This window comes from Erythrolamprus reginae, chromosome 2 (genome assembly GCF_031021105.1).
Source record: "Erythrolamprus reginae isolate rEryReg1 chromosome 2, rEryReg1.hap1, whole genome shotgun sequence".
Classification (NCBI taxonomy): Eukaryota; Metazoa; Chordata; class Lepidosauria; order Squamata; family Dipsadidae; genus Erythrolamprus; species Erythrolamprus reginae.
In genome coordinates this window covers 269,259,593-269,281,020 of record NC_091951.1, presented here as the reverse complement: position 1 = coordinate 269,281,020, position 21,428 = coordinate 269,259,593, and the positions used below count along the sequence as shown (strand labels likewise).

At 42.3% G+C, this 21,428-nt stretch overlaps 1 protein-coding gene across 1 annotated transcript in view; it reads right to left on the bottom strand.

Moving 5' to 3' along the window:
* Nucleotides 1-21,428, bottom strand: part of GLDC (glycine decarboxylase) — a 54,331-nt gene that overhangs the window by 7,012 nt on the left and 25,891 nt on the right. The window contains exons 7-18 of the mRNA XM_070742572.1: nt 21,186-21,382; nt 19,368-19,464; nt 18,533-18,638; nt 17,193-17,332; nt 16,659-16,739; nt 16,028-16,125; nt 15,488-15,572; nt 15,364-15,405; nt 12,982-13,124; nt 11,428-11,503; nt 3,171-3,296; nt 2,140-2,289 (exon numbers count right to left, since the gene is read on the bottom strand). Coding sequence (XP_070598673.1) covers nt 2,140-2,289; nt 3,171-3,296; nt 11,428-11,503; nt 12,982-13,124; nt 15,364-15,405; nt 15,488-15,572; nt 16,028-16,125; nt 16,659-16,739; nt 17,193-17,332; nt 18,533-18,638; nt 19,368-19,464; nt 21,186-21,382 — 1,341 coding nt within the window. The remainder of the gene's footprint in view (nt 1-2,139; nt 2,290-3,170; nt 3,297-11,427; nt 11,504-12,981; nt 13,125-15,363; nt 15,406-15,487; nt 15,573-16,027; nt 16,126-16,658; nt 16,740-17,192; nt 17,333-18,532; nt 18,639-19,367; nt 19,465-21,185; nt 21,383-21,428) is intronic.

Genomic DNA, 21,428 nt, shown 5'->3' with positions numbered 1-21,428 from the left:
TTTAGCTCAGTGCTGAACTCTGAGATCCTTGGTATTCACCGACTTTGATTTTCTTGCAGATGTTTCTTTACCCAACTAGCTAGCATCATCAGGGATAGAAAAGAGTGGGGTTCTAGCACTGACAATGTTATTTAAATGGTAATGAACTATCTGCAAGATACCAAAATTTGCATCATTGGTGGCTGCCATATGGATTTTTTTCTTTTTTGCTCATACCATAGTGGTTTCCATTTTGACTTTTTTGACAATACCCTTCAGTTAATCTTGCTGGCTTGTCAAATGCTGTGAGCCTTCTATTCTTCTCTGGCTAGTGTCAGGAGCATCTTTCTTTTCTTTTTTTACTTTATAAAGTAAAGTAATTTTACTTTGTGGGCTGCTCTGATTTTGGAATAAGTGGCTTCTAAAAGCCACATTCTCCCAGTCTGGTAGCCAACGGATTGTGAAATATTTTCATGAGTTTCTGTCACATGTCACCTTGTTATCTTGTTTTTCAGTGGAACTGAACGATTAAACATGAAGAGCTGTCTATTGCTTATTTATTTATTTATTTATTTATTTATTTATTTTTATTATTATTTATTAGATTTGTATGCCGTCCCTCTCCATAGACTCGGGGCGGCTCACAACAGTGATAAAAACAATACATACTGTAATGACAAATCTAATAATTAGAATCTAAAATAACAATAGTACATTTAAAAAGTCTAAAAAGCAAGGAACCCCAATACAGTGGAACCCCGACATAAGAGCTGCTCTACTTAAGAGCAACTCGAGATAAGAGCTGGGAGGGGAGAGATATTTTTGTTCTACTTACAAGCCCAAATTCGAGATACAAGCGCCAAGGAGCTGTCTCCTGAAGCCAAACGCTAACTTCCGCTTTCGGCTTCAGGAGACAGCTGCGAAGCGGCGCGCGTGTTTTAAAAGGTTGCAGCCGGCCTGGGGGGCTCGGGGGGGTGCTTGCAGCTTTCTTTCTTGCTCTTTTTCTTTCTCTCTTTTACCTTCCCTTCCTCTATTTCTTCTTTTCTTTCTCCTTCCCACCTTCTTCCCTCCCTCCCTTCACTCATTCCTCTCTTACTCTCCCCTTTCATAAGTTTCCTTGCTTCCTTCCTCTGTTCCTGTCCCTTCCCCCTTTCTTTCTTTCTTTCTTTCTTTCTCTTTTTCTTTCTCTCTTTTACCTTCCCTTCCTCTATTTCTTCTTTTCTTTCTCCTTCCCACCTTCTTCCCTCCCTCCCTCCCTTCACTCATTCCTCTCTTACTCTCCCCTTTCATAAGTTTCCTTGCTTCCTTCCTCTGTTCCTGTCCCTTCCCTCTTTCCTTCCTTCCCACCCTCCGTCCATTCATTCACCCATTCCTCTCTTGATCGCTTAAAGCCGGTCCCTGGTGCAAAAAGGGTTGGGGACCTCTGTCCTACAGGATTGGGTGGCAGAGAAGTTGAACATATGTAAATTTAAAAGTTTAAGAAAGTTTACAAGTTAAGTGAAAGAAACTTCATTATTCATTTATATGTACATGTACATTTCTTCATTAAAAACATGTCTTTCTGCATAATTTAGACTAACTTTGTGAGTTTTTTGAGGGCTGGAACCAATTAAAATTATTTACATTAATTCCTATGGGGAAAAGTCGTTCGAGATAAGAGCTGCTCGACTTAAGAGCCCAGGTCCGGAACGAATTAAACTCGTATCTCGAGGTACCACTGTATAAAAAACATACATACAGTCATATCATGCATTATTTATTTATTTATTTCAATTTGTGTGCCACCCAACTCCCTAAGGACTCTGGGCGGCTTTCTCCACACCACAATGTCTCATGTCTCTCCTGATCATCCTTTTTTAAAACTATAAGGATCCAAATGTTACACATTTCCCATATGGATGCCGTTCTGTAATTTTTTTAATGCCAAAATTATGAATAACTAATATGAGAGTGATCCAAGATTTCAGTCAGGAACAGGTATTCAGGATTATAGAGTCACTAAATATGAGAAATCAGTCATACTCGTGAATTTCAATGCACCCACTATCAAAATCCCATGCGTCAGAGTCTCTTGTTGACCATTTTAACTATTTCCCAGTATTTTTAAAAATCATTATTGAGTACATGAACTAAAAGAATTAGCCTTTGTCTATTTCTCACCTGAGCATTCATATTTGCTCCATCTAAATAAACTTGCCCTCCATGTTTGTGAATTAGATCACATACATCACTGATCTGCTCTTCAAAGACACCATTAGTGGATGGATATGTGATCATGATAGCCGCTAGGTTTTCTTTGTGCTTATCTACCTACAAAAAGAAAGGAAAATAAATAACAACAGTGTGACATATCTGTGATAAAACCAGTCTTCCCTCTCCTCACATGGAGCATTACCAAATTTTAAGAAAAACCTGTCTCTATCAATTTGGCAGAAAAGGCCTATCAAGTCAGATTTGGTTCATTCCATATGATCTTAGCAACTTCATTAAGCATCAGCTTCCAGAAAAGAGTTATTCCTTTTCCTCTAACTCAATATTTTTCAACCTTGGCAACTTTAAGATGAGCAAATTGTAACTCCCGGAATTCCCCAGGCAGCATCCCTGGCTCGGGAATTCTGGCAGTTGAAGTCAATCCATCTTAAAGTTGCCAAGGTTAGAAAGCCACTGAAGATGATCAAACCCACAAAATAGGTACTCTATCTGGTACCTGAAATTTTTCATAACTATTTATTTTATGCAAGAGCCGCGACGGCCCAATGATTAGAATGTAGTGTTGCAGGCTAGTTCAGTTGCCTGCCTGCTGCCTGCAATTGGGCAGTTCGAATCTCACTAGGCTCAAGGTTGACTCAGCTTCCATCTTTCCGAGGTGGGTAAAATGAGGTCCCAGATTGTTTGGGACAATACGCTGACTCTGTAAAAAGCTTAGAGAGACCTGTAAAAAACGTATGTATCTAAATGCTATTGCTATTTTCACTTATATTCAATTTTGTATTAATAAAAAGAGGGGAATAGTAAGTAGCCATAAAACCAGACACATCCGCAGCATTGATTCTCAAAAACAAAAAAAAATTCAAAAAGTCAAAAAATTATGTGTCATAAAAACATTTTAAAAGACATATTTTCTCTTTTCCCCCTAAACATTCATAATTTATAACAGAGGAATGTATTAGAACAAAGAGCAACAAACTAACCATTGTTTTCAGATGGCTCACATCAATGCTTCCATTTTTATCTACTTCTATCGGCTGGATCTTCATCCCTGCCATTTGCGCACTTGCTGGGTTGGTACCATGTGCTGATTTAGGAATAAGGCAGACCTTTAGGAAGAAAATATGTAAAATGAATAGATTGTCATAAACTCAATGCAGGATGTAATTACAGGATGTAACCTTGTTAAATCTTGAAGCTGTCTGATTAATTCCAGCTTGATTACGTTATAGACTAAACACATTGAAAATATTGATCTAAGCAGTAATATATTTCCCTTTAGGGCCAGTATGAATGAGGGCATGGCTGCTGGGAACGATAAATCATGCTTATAGCTTTGCATTAATTGCCATTCAAATAACAAGAATAATGAAAGAGGCAAAAAAGGCTACAAACAATACTTATCTTATGACTAGTGTTTCTTCACAAGGAAGTACTGTATTTTTCAGAGTATAAGATGCACCTAAGAGGCTGAAAATCTGGCTGTGTTTTATACTCCTAATGTAGCTTTTTTGAAGCTTTTTTCAGTCTTCAGGAGGCGCTAGCAAGTGAAACGATCTCCGAACTTTGCCTGTTTTTCTCATTGCTTTTCTCTCCAAAGATCAGTTGTGCTTTAACCCTAACCCAAGCAGGGGATAAAAAGCACTCATACTAGCAAAGTAATGTGCTGAAGCTGACCAGACTAAGGACACTAGCTAGACGAATACCTGATAGGTAGATCCTCCCCCCATCCTATTTTTCTCCCCAAAAACTAAGCTGCGTCTTATACTCCTGTGGCTCTTATATTCCAAAAAGTGAGATACAGCGGTACCTCTAGATACGAGCTGCTCCACATGCGAGTATTCTAAGTTACGAGCCGCGACGTGAGCGAAATTTCTGTTTGATCCCTGAGCTCAAATTCGGGATACGAGCCGAGCTTCAGGATGCTACCGCTAGTTGGCGTATCGCCTCTCTGACCCAGAATCCCCTTGCTTCTGGTTATCTCGGCCATTCGCACGTGTTAGCGCGCAAAACAAAGTTTTATACCATTTAACAATGGAATTGTTGTTTTGTTTATGTTTATGATAGTTTAAGAAAGTGTTGTTTACGTAGCCTACAGTACACAGCCGCACTCGTCTGTCGCCAAGGTAAGGTTACTGTACCATGTTTTATACATTTTCTTATTGTATTTTGTACATTTCTCTTTTCATTATTTATACGTGTTGCATGTACATTTATTAATTAAAACATGTCTTTTTTAATAAATGCATGTACATTTATTAATTTAAACATGTCTTTTTTCATAATTTAGGCTAACTTTGGGACTTTTTTGAGGGCTGGAACCAATTAGAATTATTTACATTAATTCATATAGAGAAAATTCGTTCAAGATACGAGTTGATCTACTTACGAGCTCGGGTCTGGAACGAATTAAACTCGTATGTCGAGGTACCACTGCAATTTATATCAAAGTTCCTAGCTTGAGAACAAATATATTGTCAGATACAAAACCACATGATTCCTTCCTTCAGTGATTAAAAACAATCACAATACGAAACGCTTTATATTGCCCTTCTGAGCATTAATGGCTTGACTTTGATTTTAACCTACCTTTTGCTTTAAGGTTATTAATCAGCAAGTGAATATATGACTGTTCACATGATACAGGAGCAAATATCTCATTAAGAACATCTTTGTTAGCAGCAATAAGTCTGTTTGGTGCAGTGGTTAAAGCAGCAGACTCGAAACTGGGAAACAATAAGTTCTAGTTCTGTCTTAGGCACAAAGCCAGTTGGGTGACCTTGGGCTACTCACTCTCCTTTAGCCCGAGGAAGGAGGAGGCAAGGGCAAACCACATGAAGTGTTCAGTATTTCATATATTCACATAAACTCTTGCACGAGTGGAATACAAAAGACCCGTTGTACCTACCTGAACGGTCTTCTCGATGCACTGGAAGGAGAGTCCAACATGGGTAATGTTCCAATCTTATTGGTAGAGACTGAGTTATAATTAGCATAATAATAGCTACCGCCCCCTTACTGCTCCCATGAGCCCCAGTTTTAAAAACGAAAAACATATGTAAGAGGATAACCAAATTTTATTAATACAACTAAACTTCAACTCCCCATCTCCGACGTCTATGAACTTCAACTAGTCGGGTGGGTTTGGACTCTCCTTCCAGTGCATCGAGAAGACCGTTCAGGTAGGTACAACGGGTCTTCTCCACTGCATCTGGAAGGAGAGTCCAACATGGGATATACCAAAGATTTACTGCCCATGGGAGGGAGAAGGTCTTGACTGGGACGTTGGAGATGTACACACTTTCTGTAGCACACGTCTACCAAACGCCGCCTCAGCGGACGCAAATGAGTCCAACTTGTAGTGCTTAATAAATGTCGTAGGCGCCGCCCAAGTAGCAGCTCTGCAAATGTCCTCTATAGAGGCCTGTGTTGTCCAGGCCGCCGATGTGGCCGCACTCCTGGTTGAATGAGCTGTTAAGCCCTGCGGGGGGTCATGACCTCCCGCTCTATAGGCCTCCAGAATGCAGTCCTTAAGCCAACGGCTTATCGATTTAGAAGATAGTCCAAGTCCCATTCTGTGTTGAGCAAACGAAATAAACAAAGTCTCAGACTTCCTAAATGCTGCAGTTCTCCTAATATAAATCTTTAGAGCACGTCGTACGTCAACCTTATGCCATCGTAATTCTGATGGATGGCTTCCATGCGTGCAGAAGTCAGGCAAGATAAGTTCCTGTTTCCTGTGAAACAAAGTGTTCACCTTGGGAATGAACGACGGATCCAAGCGGAGTACCACTCTATCTGGATAGAATATACATAAATCCGGTCTCACAGATAGGGCTGAGATCTCTGACACCCTGCGTGCCGAAGTGACCACTACTAAGAAGGCTGTCTTCAAGGATAGGAGCCTCAGTGGAATTGATCTCAAGGGCTCAAATGGTGGATTTGTCAAGGCCTTAAGTACTATCGAGAGATCCCATGAGGGGAACCTCCGTACAGGTGGTGTATGTGAATTCGAGGCTCCACGTATAAAGTCTCTTACCCACGAATGGTGGGCTAGTGAGCGAGCCTCCGGTATCTGAATCATGGTGGATAGTGCTGCCACCTGTCTCCTTAATGTGTTAGGAGCCAGTCCCCGGTCTATTCCTGCTTGCAGGAATTCTAGCACCGTAATCACCGATGCTTCCTTGGGGTTCTTGCCCTCCTTGTCGCAAAAGGAACAAAAGGCAGCCCACGTGGCCTGGTATATCCTTGAAGTCGAGGGACGTCGAGCAGCTTGAATTGTATCGATGACCTTCTCTGGCAGATCTTGATGCTTTAATCTGTGCCTTTCAAGTGCCAGACGGTTAGTTGTAGCCACTGGGGATCCGGGTGTAACAGGTTCCCCTGGCTGAGGGTGATGATGTTGTCTGGTATCCTCCATGGTGGAACTAGCGACAGAGCCATCAGGTCGGCGAACCACGGCCGGCGTGGCCAGTATGGTGCCACCATCAGAACCTCTGCCTTTTCCTGAAGAATCTTCTCCAAGACCCTGGGTATTAGGTTTACTGGAGGAAATGCATACAGCAGTCCTGTCGGCCAAGCCGACCATAGGGCGTTGACCCCCTCTGACCCTGGTTCCGGAAAACGTGAATAGAACCTCTGGGTCTGCGCATTCCTGTGGGTAGCGAACAGATCTACAGATGGAGTCCCAAACCTGTGCGATATCTGTTGAAAAAGCGCTGGGTCCAGCCTCCACTCTGACGGGTCCAATGTAGTCCTGCTTAGCCAATCTGCCTGGGTGTTGTTGGTCCCGGCAATATGCTCTGCAGATAAGGACGCTAGGTGAAGTTCGGCCCAATCGAATAGATTTGCCGTCTCGTCCATGAGGCGACGCGACCTCGTGCCCCCTTGGTGGTTCAAATGGGCTCTGGTCGCTACATTGTCTGTAAGCACTAGTATGTGCTTGCCCTGGACAACAGAGTGGAAAGCCTGAAGAGCTAGGAAGACCGCTCTGAGTTCGAGGAAGTTGATGTTTATAGGTGACAATTCCTCTGCTGACCATGTGCCTTGCGCCATGTGGGGGCCGATGTGAGCTCCCCAACCGTAGAGGCTGGCGTCTGTAGTCAGAATCATCTTGTCGTGCATCAGAAAGGAAGAACCCTTGAGTATTGCTGGCGATGTCCACCATCTCAGGGCAACCTTGACGCGTCGTGGTATGTGAATTCTCTGATTTGAATGACTCACCCTGGCCCTTTGAGCCGGTAGTAAAAACCACTGCAGGGCCCGTATGTGGTGTCTGGCCCAGGGCACAATCCCTATAGCGGAGACTAGAGTTCCCAACACCTTTGACAACAGTGACATGGGGACCTGTCTGCGCTGGTTGAGTTCGGTTAATAAACGTTGTATATTCGCTATCCTCTCTGGGGAGAGGGAGACTGAGCCCGACAAGGTGTCTATGATCGCCCCGAGATGTAAAAGTCTGGTTCGGGGGATCAGCTGGCTCTTTTCCAGGTTGATGGTGAAGCCATGAGCTTCCAATGTCCGCATAGTCTGGTTTAAGTCCTGTTTTGCCTGCGTTGGCGACCTGGACAGTATGATTATGTCGTCCAGGTACGCCATCAGTCTGATGGATTGGGAGCGCAGGTGTGCCGTCAGGGCATCCAGGAGCTTGGTAAAAGTCCGTGGAGCCGACGAGAGGCCAAATGGCATGGCCCTGTATTGGTAGTGTGTTCCCTCTGAACAAAAACGGAGGTACTTCCGGTGTGATGCGTGTATGGGGACGTGTAGGTACGCCTCCTTCAGGTCGATGGACGTTAACAGATCCTGTGATCTGATTGAGGTCAAGATAGTTTGAAGCGAGTGCATGTGGAACCGCCTGTATTTTATAAAGATGTTGAGTTGCTTCAGGTTGAGAATCAACCTGCAACCTCCTGAAGACTTGGGAACGATGAAAATCCTGGAGTAAAATCCTTTCCCTTCTTCCTGTGGCGGTACAGGCTCTATGGCCTGGATTTCCAGCAGATGAGCAATTTCGTCTTGTAGTTGTTGCTTGCTTTGTGGGTTTCGAACCCGTGGGCAGAGTATGAACCGGTTGGGGGGTTGGCCTACAAACTCCAGGCGCAGCCCTCCCGACACCGTAGCTTGGATCCATTGGTCTGAGGAGGTGGTGTACCAGGAGGCGCTGAAGTGCTGGAGTTTCCCGCCGATCGGGAAAAGTCTGGCAGAGTCACTTAGAGCGGCGGAAGCCTCTCTGGGTGTTCCCCCGAAAGGGCCGCCTCGAGCCTTGGTAGCCCCTGGGTCGGTCTTGAAAGGACCCCCGGTCGCCTCTGAAGGTCTGGCTGGAGAATTGACCTTGCGAGTACGACCTTTGGCCCTGGCCTGCCCCTGTGGAGCTATCCCAGCGGGGCGTTTGGCGCCTCGTATATGGCGCTGATCTCCGGTCCTGTCGCCTGCCTGTTCTGGGGAGGACCTTGCGCTTGTCCTTGTCCTCAATAAGGACCTTGTCCAATATATCCCCAAATAGCATAGAGCCTTGGAATGGGGCTGACGCCAGTCTCCAGTTGGACTTTAGATCGGCTGGCCAATGTCGGAGCTACAGGAGCCGGCGTGCTGCAAGTGTGGTAGCCATGCCCCTGCTGGAAAATTTAGCTGCATGCAGTGTAGCGTCTGCGGAAAACTCGGCCGCAGCTCGCAGCTTCGCCAGGTCCTGACGTAGTCTTCCATCCTCCGGCCCCAGGCGAGATTGCATCTCCTGTATCCACCGGAGGGAAGCTCGATTTATGAAGGATGCAGCCGCTGCTGCCCGAAAACCCCAGCTCGCCATCTGGTGCGCCTTCTTTAAGAGAATCTCTGCCTTCCGGTCCTCAGGCTTCAGACTCTCTCCGGTTTCGGAGGGCACCAGGGCACTGGAGACCAAGGTCACGACTGGTTGGTCTATGGGTGGAAATTCGAGGAGTTTCTCCACCTCCTCGTCGAACGTGTAAAAACGACGTTCCAGGTTGGAAGGGCCTTGGGCTGCTGCAGGGTATTGCCAAGGGCGCTTGGCTCCCTGCAGAAAAATATTTGATGCTGGAAAATGTTCTGACTCGGGTTGGGGTTCCTGTAGCAAGGCATCTGGGGTCTTGTCTGCCTCCTCAGTTGTTTTGGTTGTACCTGGTAGGTTCATTACCTGTTTAGCCTTAAATAGCAGAGTCCTGAACAATGTTGGCTTAAACAGGCCTACCGGTTGGGGTTGTTCGGGAGTGGTTTCATCCTCAGAGAGGTCATACTCTCTATCGCTGTCCTCTCCCATGAGTGGCTCCTCTGATAAGGACCCCAAGCCCGAGGGGGGCGGTGCTGACCAGACCTGCCCTGTTGTTTCTTGGGAAGGTTGCTGGCTATATTTGGTGGCCCCAGCCGCAATGCCTTGAGAATAAACGTTTGCAATTAAATCCTGCAAGTCGGGTGGCATATCTTGCCAAGTGCTTGTCTGTGCCCTTAAACCCGCCGCTGTGGGCGTGAACGTGGCAGATGGCCCCAGGGAACTCCTTCTAGTATAACTAGCTGACTCAGGCCTGTTCCATGAGGGGCCTGGGGAGGAGATGATGCGTGGCAACATAGGTGAATGCCTGTCAGGTGACCAGTCCTCCTCGGGTAGGCCAAAGGCCGGCTGTGAGGTAGCTGGGTCAGGTGTTGCTTGCCTCTGACCCAGTGGCACTGTAGAGGGGGAGACCTGTAGAGCTGCCTCCAGTTTTTTCTCTAAGGCCTTAATACGTTTTTCTGCCTCCTTCATAGATGAGGCTGAAGCTGTGGACTGTGAAGTCTTGGACTTCTCCTTGGCTTTCCCTTTGGGTTTCTCCTTGACCGCATTGGGAGAAGCGGCCCTCTCGAGTCCCGCTTGTTCCTCCATGTACTCACAGTTGTGTAGTTGAGGAACTGACTTGTTTGGGCCTTGCAGCCTCGTGGCGTGGTAATGTTTTTGGCTCTGAATCAGCAACAAAAATGGCCACCGTCTGTTTTGGCCAATCACGCCTGCGCACTGAGGCTTGTAGCCTCTTCGCGCCCACCAGCTGCAGGAAGTACTTCCTGTTGGCGCCTTTTCCGGTTGCACAAGTAGCAACCAACATGGCGGCCCCCTGTGCCGTTCGCGGCTTTTTGCCCCTGTCCGGGGGGGGGAGCGCTGTGGCTTCCAGCCCCCTTGCGGCCATGGCGGCTCCCGCTGCCTTCGCTGGCTGCGCGCTCGCGGCTTCGCTGGCCTCGCCGGTGTGTCCGGCCGTCCCAGCGTTTCTCGCTCGCCCTGCGGCTTCCAAGCCGGCGGCGGCTGCGGCGGCGGCTCTTTTGGCGGCCGCCGAACAGCTGAGAGGCGCGGCGCCGATCCTCCTCGAGAGCCCAACGACAGCGCCTTCCAGGCTTCCCAGTGGAGGGGGCTGACCCCTCCACCTTCAGCCCACAGCCCTGGTCTGGCCACGGAGGTCAGGGACCCCAGGCTGGGTGCTCCTCTGCGGGGTGTTCCCACGGAGGGAATACAAGACCCCTGAGGAGGATCGGTGGGGGTGCTGCCCGCGGAGGGCAGAGACCCCTGTCTTCTGTTTTCCTTCCTCTGTGATCCTTGTAATCTGAAACACAAAGCACAGGATTAAACAGGTCAATAACACTTATGTAAATACAATTTATTTTCTATATTTCTATATATCTATATATAACTATCTTAAAGCTCCTAAGAGCAAAACCCAGTATGTCTCTACTCTTAGACTGAGTTTTTAAAACTGGGGCTCATGGGAGCAGTAAGGGGGCGGTAGCTATTATTATGCTAATTATAACTCAGTCTCTACCAATAAGATTGGAACATTACCCATGTTGGACTCTCCTTCCAGATGCAGTGGAGAATATTGTGTCTCCTGGTCCCCTTTTCCATATATTTCAGGAGGAAATGGAAGAGGTACTTGTGTTTGTTCAGTCTGACAAAAAACAAACAAACACCTCCCTCCCCCCCTGTGTATTTTCTTGGATTTTTTGCAGAACGGCTAATGTATCTGAAGGAAGAAAAGGCATTTAGAAGCATACAGAAAATAGTGCAAGTGCATAAAACCTAGCAAAGAGAGGCAGATTATCTCACCTAGCAACCAGCAAACTACGCAAATGAAAAACAACCCATAGAGCTTACATTGGACACAGCCAGGCTAATTAAGTCTGTTTCTACCGAAAAATAAGCTGCCATTCCAAAAATAGCTACATAGAGGACGGGAAATCAAAAGTTAGATAAAAAAACCACTTTTTACTTACACTTCGCTGCCATTCTCCTTTTGCATTCAAATAAGCCTTGATTGCAGCTAGCCCAGCATATTCACCTTGAGCTCCACTGCAAAGAAACAAAGCTTATTATAACACTTTTTATACTGGTGTCAATCAACACCCCAATTTAAAATTCTGTTAAACAAGTTTAATAATCTCCAAAATAAAAAATGCTGGAATGCATCATTCCATGCGAAGAAGGAAGATTAAATGATACTGAATATCAACACTTAAATTCATGTTGCAAACCAAAGTTGCTAAAGAGAGTAACATTTCCCCCCCTAAGTCTTTCGCCACCACTGAATTAAAGGTCAATCTGCCCACCTTTGACTCACCACAAATCAATAATGTGTGGTTCCCACTGGCAAGCCCAGCCTATCTCTATGGCATCTGTTCTATATCACTGCCAAATGGAGGTGTTCTGATTTTTGGATGTGTCATACATTTATAAACAAAGTGTCTGGAAGATGTGGGGTGATGACACATTGAAAAGGGCAGCAACATACTCAGAAAACTAATCAGAGTGTGAACTTTGCCTTAGTCTTTTGATTAATGTCTTCCCTTCACAACCTCTCCTGGCTGGCTCCCAAGTTAAAATAATGTAAAATATAAAAATATAAGGCAGGCCACACATTTCCTGCCATGATTATGAAAGTAGCTAGCCTCTGGATAGCTGGATGACACAAGGTCAAAGCATCTACTGAACCATCGTATCTTCCTAGGAGTTGTAGGCAAATGATTGGAACTGAGAAATATGATAAAATGATAAACAAGGGACAAAAATCTGGTTGAATATGTCTTTGTATCTTGGATACTGCAATGAAGAAAAGCAGTTCAGACATTTTCCAAGCAGAAATCAGATTGTTGCTCCTGAAATCCTAACCATTTAAGATAAAATATGTTATTTCCATTTCCATTATCTAAACCCAAACCTATCTGTACTTCACTGTAACTTTTATGGGAATTAAAAAAAATTTTTTTTAATTAATTAATTAATTAATTAATTAATTCAATTTTTAATGCCGCCCTTCTCCTTAGACTCAGGGCGACTTACAACATGTTAGCAATAGCACTTTTTAACAGAGTCAGCATATATTGCCCCCACAATCCGGGTCCTCATTTTACCCACCTCGGAAGGATGGAAGGCTGAGTCAACCTTGAGCCGGGCATGAAATTTGAACCGCTGATCAACAGATCTACAGTCAGCTTCAGTGGCTGCAGTACAGCACTCTACCTGCTGCGCCACCCCGGCTCAAATTAAATTATGTTTCAGGATTCTCTTGCCTAGAACCATTTTTTCTATCATCTTACCCATTCCGTTAATGACAAGTGTGCCAGACACATATCTTCAATGTTATAAAAGTCAATTTTGCCATGTGTACACATGGTCCAAGAGTTATGTTCCATTTATCATATATGAATAGTGCAGATGCACCAGGAATTCTTATTTCACAGATAATTGAGAAAGGAAATGACTACATGAAAAAACAAAATGAAGTTTTAAATCTGTACAAATTGCAGTGGGTCAAACAAAATTGCTTCTACCTGTTAGGCTGGAATGAAATCTTGTCATAGCCTGTGATTTCACACAGATCCTTTTCAAGCTCCTTAAAAAGCTGCTGGTATCCTTGAGTTTGATCCAGGGGAACAAAAGGATGGATATTGGCAAATTCCTTCCATGTAATAGGCTACAAAACATACATTGATACACAGATGGGCACAGAGAAAGAGAAAGACAAAAAATCAGTCATATCTGTGTTAAAAAATGTGTAAATAAATTATAAGCACATGAAATGCAACTCTAAACTGATCATAAAGTGTGGCTATTCATTGGAAAATCTGATATAACACACTTTTTGGATGTGATTGTCAACTGAAATGGAGGAATTCTAGTACAGTTTCTTTATACAAGGAATGGACGTATTTGCTACAGCTCAGAAAATAAAATCAATATACATTTTCTAAAGGAAGTAGAGCAGTGATGGCGAAGCATTTTTTCCTCAGGTGCTGAAAGAGCGGAGACCATAGTTCCCTCTAAGCTGAGCAGTGAGCAATCGCTCACTTAAAAATCATCATCAACTCAGAGTTTTCCAAACCTGCCCAGAAGCCGAGAGGGAAAGAGTGAGAGGGAAGGAGAGAGAGAGGAAGAGAGGAAGAGAGAGAAACAGATAGAAAAAAGAGAGGAAGGAAAAGAGAAAGAAAAAGAATGGGAGTAAGGAAGAGAGAAAGAAAATCAAAATCTAGTTTGAAACTAGCTCAACTATTTAAGTGGCATTTTGATATTGATAGAGTTGCCCTATTATGAGCTCACTGTTATAGACACACAGTACAGTATTTTATTTTGAAATTCTCTGAGGCAAAACAGGGTGGGTTTTTTATTTGTTTGTTTGTTTATTTATTTATTTATTTATTATTTCTGTGCCGCCCAGTCCTGAAGGGACTGCCGCTCAGACATTATACTTTTCCGCCCCCCCCAAAAAAAAATTAGAGGGAACACTGGCGGAGACATGAGCTATTGTGCACGCACGAGTGCCCAAACCCATAATTCAATGCCTGGGGAGGGCAAAAACAGCTTCCCCCAACCTCTGGAGGCTGGAAATTGCCTGTTTCCAATTTGTGGTGGGCCCAATAGGCTCTTGTTTTGCCTCCCAAAGCTCCAATGGCTTCCCTGGAGTCGGGGGAGGGTAAAAATGCCCTCTTCCATTCCCCCCCCCCCCCCCGAGGCTCTCTGGAAGACAAAAACACCCTCCCAGAGCCTCTGCGAACCAAAAAATCAGCTGGCCACCACACACAAGCACTTTCAAGCTGAGCTAGGGCTATGGCACGCATGCCAGCAGATATGGCTCTGCGTGCCGCCTGTGGCACCCGTGCCACAGGTTCGCCATTACTGATCTAGAGGAATTAGTCAATTATTTTATTTTAGACTATGAAATATTTTATCCTCCACATCTGCCCTGCAATAACCAATGCCATAGTGTGCAACAATTCTTTCGTTATTGTGCAGAGCAAGGAAAATGACCTTGATGGAGATATACAAGCTCCATTACCACAGCAATGAGGGAACAAGCATGCCCTCAATCCACAACAGAGATAATATTTGGAAGAGATTCAGGTAGAAGACTCTCTAATTCAATGTAAGAAGAGGAAGATGGGACCGCCTTCTGCTGCATGAATCCCTGCAACCACTTAGGTCCCACAGAGTTGGCCTTCTCCGGGTCTCGTTGACTAAACAATGTCGTTTGGCGGGTCCCAGGGGAAGAGCCTTCCCCCGGAGATTAGAACTGCCCCCACCCTCCTTGCCTTTCGTAAACTCCTTAAAACCCATCTCTGCCATCAGGCATGGGGGAATTGAGACATCTCCCCCGGGCCTATAAAATTTATGTATGGTATGTTTGTGTGTATGTCTGCTTTAATAATGGGGTTTTAATGTTTTTAAATTATTAGATTTGTCATGAATTGTTTTATTGTTGTTGTGAGCCACCCCGAGTCTACGGCATACAAATCTAATAATAATAATAATAATAATAATAATAATAATAATAATAATAATAATAATAATAATAATAGCGTAATGGTATTTGCACGATTGATGTCAACCCCACTACATACACTAAACCAGGAGATCAACTCTGCTAAAGAAGATTAAAACTACTTTTATTGAGTTTGATTATAACAGAATCTTGCACATCTGATTGTTTTATACAATGATCCTACGAGCAAGCTACATTCAACTATTAATATCCACCTAAAATAACTGAGCCCATTCACAAAATCACCTTCACCAAAATGTAATTCTATATATATTTTTTAGAGAAACGGATGACAATCTACCCCAAAATTTTGAGTTTATTTAATGTTCACTAAAATGATGGAGTAGTTATCAGGAATATATTTCATAAAAATAATACATTAATTTAAACAGCTTACCATAAGTTCTGATGAGCTATTCAGTTTCATGGTACAGGATCCCTAAAGAAAGAAAGCATACCATCAGGATTTTATTCAAGAAAACTAACAGCTATATTTTCCCCGCTTTTCAATTTATACCTACCAAAGGAATCATGCTGTGAACAAGAGAAATATCTTTGTTTTCTAATCTTTTCATATACCGGACAATATTTGTTTCAGAGTGATAGCTGCAGAGACAAAAAAAAATACATTAACAACCAAGATAATAATAATAATAGCTGAACACTATTTATACCCCCAAGTCATCTTTTAGATCAATAATAAATAATAATTCTTCCTCTTAATAATGGTCATATTTGCTCTTTTTTCCAGGCTGACTATCAATACATGTTGATGAAACATTTGTATTTAAATGGACATACACATAAAAGACATACCACAGCAGTCATAAGCATTTTGCTTTAGGTGTGTGTTTGTTATTATTTGGTCAAATTGTACAATTTCCCTTCAAAAACCATAAACTTAGTGAAAACAAGGTCCCTATAATGCAAACTTAGTAAGCTTAGTATTTTAACTTGCCAGCATTACTTTTCTGGAATATTACATGCCTCATTTTCATCTTTGTATTACTTTATCAACCAACAAGAGACAAATAATAATAATTCCAAAGAGTTTTACAAACCTGTTGAATACTTGGTGTGTTAGGAATGTTGATGTTCTTTTAAACTGAGTAGCAAAAATGCCTTTTGTTTCTTCATCCATGTTCTCTGCAACTAATTCCTTTCAAACATAAAAAAGCAGTTAGTCTCTTGTTGCAGAATTAATTTGCATTTAATTCTTGAATAGTAACTATTTGGGGAGAGAAAAGCTGTCCCTTCAATGGTTTAGTTGGGATTTCGTTTTGTATAATCTATTATGAAGTAAAATATGCTCACTTTCAAAAGAATCGATCTGCAAGTATGCCTTCTAAAATTGTTAGCCACGTCTGAAGTGCAACTGGAAACAGTTGTACACAATGAGATATTTGAGGATATTATTTGTATACCTTTTTTTATTTCAAAAGGCTAAAATCTCACAGAGATTGTGAAGGCTCAAAATTGTGAAACTGGGAATAGTGTTAACATTTGGGAATGATACAAGTTGCTTTACTGAACTTCCCTTCATACCGCTGAAAGTTTAAAATATTTTCCCAGTACCTCATGTGGTATTGGTGAATGGCTGAGAATCCAGGCATTACTATGGACCTCATGCACTCAGTTACGCTCTATGTTGACCAATTAGTTATTTCATTTTCTAATCAGTGATCTACTTACAGCTGAAGATTCACAGCCAAAAATCCATAGTAGGTCATCTAGGTCTTTTTCATTTACAGTTTCATCAAGAGAAACTCCAAGCTATTGACAGTTGAAAGAAAGAAAAGACACAACTTCTAAGTTCATCAATGCAAGTGTTTCAATATGTGCTATCAATGAGCTACACTGATACCATAACAGAATATATAAATCTGAATGATATTTATTGATACTTCCTATACACCATGCATAGTGTTCTAATAATTACCACGAACAATTTAAAAATGTTTCTGGATGTTATTTCTTCTAACACACATCCAATGGCTGTTTACTGAGCTTCCCTTCTGAAACCATGACTGCGTTTTTTAGAGCACTTGTGATGTTATCTAGTTTGGTAATGAAATGTCTGCAAGAAACACACCCCCCCCAAGAGCACTAAGGACATCAGCGTTTCTTTGAATTTTTGTTATTGGATGTTCTTTATCTCGTTAAAGAGAACAGGATAATGGATAATGGATAAAGGCATTAGAACCACTTCTGAGTATTGCCACTTACTGTGCCATCAGAGTAAATCCGGAGGTTTATTTGCCTCTGGGCTGCCCTTTGCAAGACTTCTTCGATGCCACACCCACACTGGATTTTTAAGGTATCAAAATATAGGTCATGTTGGAGTTGATGACCTGCTCTCTTCAGACCTAACAAAAACAAACACAAACCCATTCAGGTTTATGCATGGTTGTGTTCAAAATGTATTATTTTTTGAATATAACAGTAATATTATTATTATTATTATTATTATTATTATTATTATTATTATTATTTATTAGATTTGTATGACGGCCCTCTCTGCAGACTCCTAGTCCTGCCTTATGCATAAAAGTCAGTTTATTTATTTAATTTGACTTTTATGCCGCCCAATACCGAAGGACTCAGGGCGGCTTACAACAGTATAAAAATTACAAATAACAGCAGCAATAAAAAGAAGTCAAGGAAAAAAAACTAATTTCTAAAATCGCAATTAAAACTAAGACAATTTAATTGCATACATACTAGTCATTCAAATCAATTTGGACACATGGACAAGCTAGTGGTTGATTTAGGGCCCCTGGGACTGCCGGCATAGCCTTATGAAAAGTCAGCTGGGGGGGGCATACGGACCTCAGGGGAGGGGAGCTGGTTCCATAAAGGCGGGGCAACAACAGAGAAGGCCCTCCCCCGCGGCCCCACCAGCCTGTAGTATTTAGCTGACGGGACGTGGAAGAGGTCAATTCTGTGTGCTCTGATTGGTCTCTGGGAGGCAAGAAATGGTCCCGTAAATAATCTTGGGTGATCTTGGGTGATGTTGGGCCAGTTTCTCCATCTCAGCATAACTCAGTTCACAGGATTGTTATTGTGGAGAAATTAAGAGGAAGAAGGGATATTTGGCATGTTCACTGCCTTGAGAGGATGAAGATGATGATGATGATGATGATATTTAGCTCTTGGCAATTATACTGGGACTATTGGTGACTGACTGTTCATATTACTAGACTTGAATCAAATTATTCTAAGTTGTTTTGCAAACTATTTTAGGAATTATTGCACTTTACAATCTCAACGAAAAAAGGCTTGTAGCAAAAAAAAGGAACTGTGGTGGCACAGTGGTTAGAATGCAGTATGCAGGATATCCTCACCAGCTCAAGGTTGACTCAGCCTTCCACCCTTCTGATGTCAGTGAAATGAGGACAACATTGTAAACTGCTCAGAGAGTGTTTTAAGCATCTCGGAGTGGTATATTAGTTTAAGTGGTATTGGTAATGCTATTTGCAGTATAGTTTTGGGAGTTTATTCAAAATCTCCAGCATTAAAGTTGCTCCTTTTGGACAGGGTATTCCCATATCTGAAGGTCCACTCACCTTCTGCTAAGATTATAGTAGCATTGTGGACTCTCTTGGCAATGTGCTTTAATCCATCTGCACCATGATAAACTCCAAACATGGAAGCCATGTTAGCAAGAAGAGCCTAAGAAGCATAAATTGGGATTAAATAAATTTATGTGTATAAACATGAGGCAACTCAGATACTACACCATGTAGACTTAGACTAACTTTATTGCCACTTTAAATATACAGTGTTCCCTTGATTTTTGCGGGGGATGCGTTCCAAGACCACCCGTAAAAGTTGAATTTCCGAGATGCGGAAGTAAATACACTATTTTTGGCTATGAACAGTATCACAAGCCTTCCCCTAACACTTTAAACTCCTAAATTACAATTTCCCATTTCCTTAGAAACCATTTAGATTATTACTCACGATGTTTATTTATTAAAGTTTATTAAAAAAAATATTTATTAAAGGCGGATGAATGTTTGGTGATGACATATGATGTCATCGGGCGGGAAGAACCGTGGTATGGGGGAAAAACCCGCGAAGTATTTTTTAATTAATATTTTTGAAAAACCGTGGTATAGACTTTTCGCAAAGTTCAAACCCGCGAAAATCGAGGGAACACTGTACACTAATTGCCATACATTTAAATTAAATTTCATTGCATACCACTCTCAAAGAATCACCATCTCAAATATACACTACATGACAAAAATATAGATAGATAGATAGATAGATAGATAGATAGATAGATAGATAGATAGATAGATAGATAAATGTGCATATACCCACATATATTAAATGACACAGAGAAACAACATAGTCTAGTTCGGATGTATAATCAATGATTGAAGAAAAACTCACCTGCGCCGTACAGATATTGCTAGTAGCTTTATCTCTCCTGATGTGCTGTTCTCTGGTTTGCAGTGCAAGTCGGTATACTTCTTTTCCATTAGCATCTCTTGAAACATACATAAAGGGAAAATATATTACTTCCTTCGATTTAAATAGACAAAGGCTTTTTGGTTTTGTTAACATGAAAATGATTAATAATAGTTTTGGTAAAATAAAACACATAGTAAATTGAATAACTTAGAATATGAAACTCTCTAAATTAATCCTGAATTAAGGCAGTTCCCTTTTGCTCTCACCTGATGCATTACTACGGTTTGACAAACTGCATGTTTATGAAACAAGGTACTGCAAAGAGGCTAGTCAGCTCTTCCATCATGGACAATACAATCCTCAATTCAAACTAAGGATTCCTAACTTCTTTTAGCACAAGCACCAGAAATGGAATGCATAGATTTGAATTGCCGCAAGACGGCAGCGACGAAATACAGAAAATCATGACTTCTTGCTGCCATCAAGTAGTGTTCAGAATTCCTGCATCCCAAATCTAGTGGCCCTTTTTCTTTCCTTTTTTATATTTTGGAGAACATGCCATGGGCAAACATAAGTTGTCAGTTACAAATCTAAAACCAGCCAAAGATATAAAGAAAAAACAACAACCACTCCATGCTCTCTGGAAAGAGGAAAATACGTAAGAAGATTAGAATTTTTCACAGTCCATGTATAATTCCTTCAGGACTCAGAACAGTGGTACTCAAGCTTTTTAATGCCGTGAACCCTTCAACACAGTTCCTCATGTTGTGGTGACCCCCAGCCAAAAATCTAGTGCCAATTCTCCCAATAGAGCTTTAAGCTGTTTGGCAGGAAGGTCAGAGGGACACCCCTACTTTAAATACCTGATTGGTCGGATTGTAAAAATATGTTTTAGTTCCTAACACCATGGGAAATGAGTCTCATTGGGATTGGGCAGCATAGAAGCCATAGAATACTGAATTTAGTAGCTGTAGGAATAGTAAAGTGTACAGTAGGCCGAAATGCACAGTTGATTAGCTAGAGGGTGCTGACTCACGTGTGAGGCAATCTATGCTATGATTGGTTGCCGTAAGTATAAAGGGGGAGTTTCCCTTTTTACCCCTCCTTTTTTCCCTTATATGTGTCCTGTATACCAGGGGTCTCCAACCTTGGCTGGCTGAGGAATTCTGGGAGTTGAAGTCCACAGGCCTTAAAGTTGCCAAGGTTGGAGACCCCTGGTGTACATTGTTTAATTTACCTCATGATGTTCCTGCATTCCTAACTATCTTGTGTTTTTTCTTTCTTTCTGGATGATGACAAAGATTGATGTAAATGTGAATGTTAAAAATACATACATACACATCCTGTATATATATATAAAGACTATAATTTTGTGTTAGTGTCTCGATTTCATCTAGACAGCCGCTATGCAATGCCCTGACATTTTTAGTATGCAGGTAAGTACATGTATATGAAGTATAAATTTGTGTGAGGAAGTAAATTTAGATATGGAAGTAAATTTGATATTATGCATGTATTTCAGTAGCATGATTTAGTTCTAGAAGAGTAATTTATAGGGGAATTCGAGATCCAGCCATTAAAAAGATGTGGATGGTTTTTTAAAAACTGTTTTAATTGTTTGAGTCCCATTGGGATTGAGCAGCATAGAAGTCAAATAAAATAAATTTGTCTTTTCCCATGGTCTTAGGCGACCCCTGCGAAATGTTCGCTCAACCCCCAAAGGGGTCTTGACCCCAGGTTGGGAACCACTGACTTAGAAGAACGTGGATTCAGATTTTCAACAGAAAGTGAACCTACCTTGTAACTCCCACCATCCTTCCAGGCATCATTCGCACCAGATTCTCTTTGACCGCAAAAAAGGCAGCATGTGGTCCTCCATACCCAAGAGGCACCCCAAACCTCTGGGAATTGCCTAAAGCAACATCAACTCCAAACTCTCCTGGAGGCCGCAAGATGCAAAGGGCAAGGAGATCGGTGGCACAGCAGGCCAGGCTCTGATACAAGAGAAGCCGATGGTTTTTAATTACATTTTGTATGCCG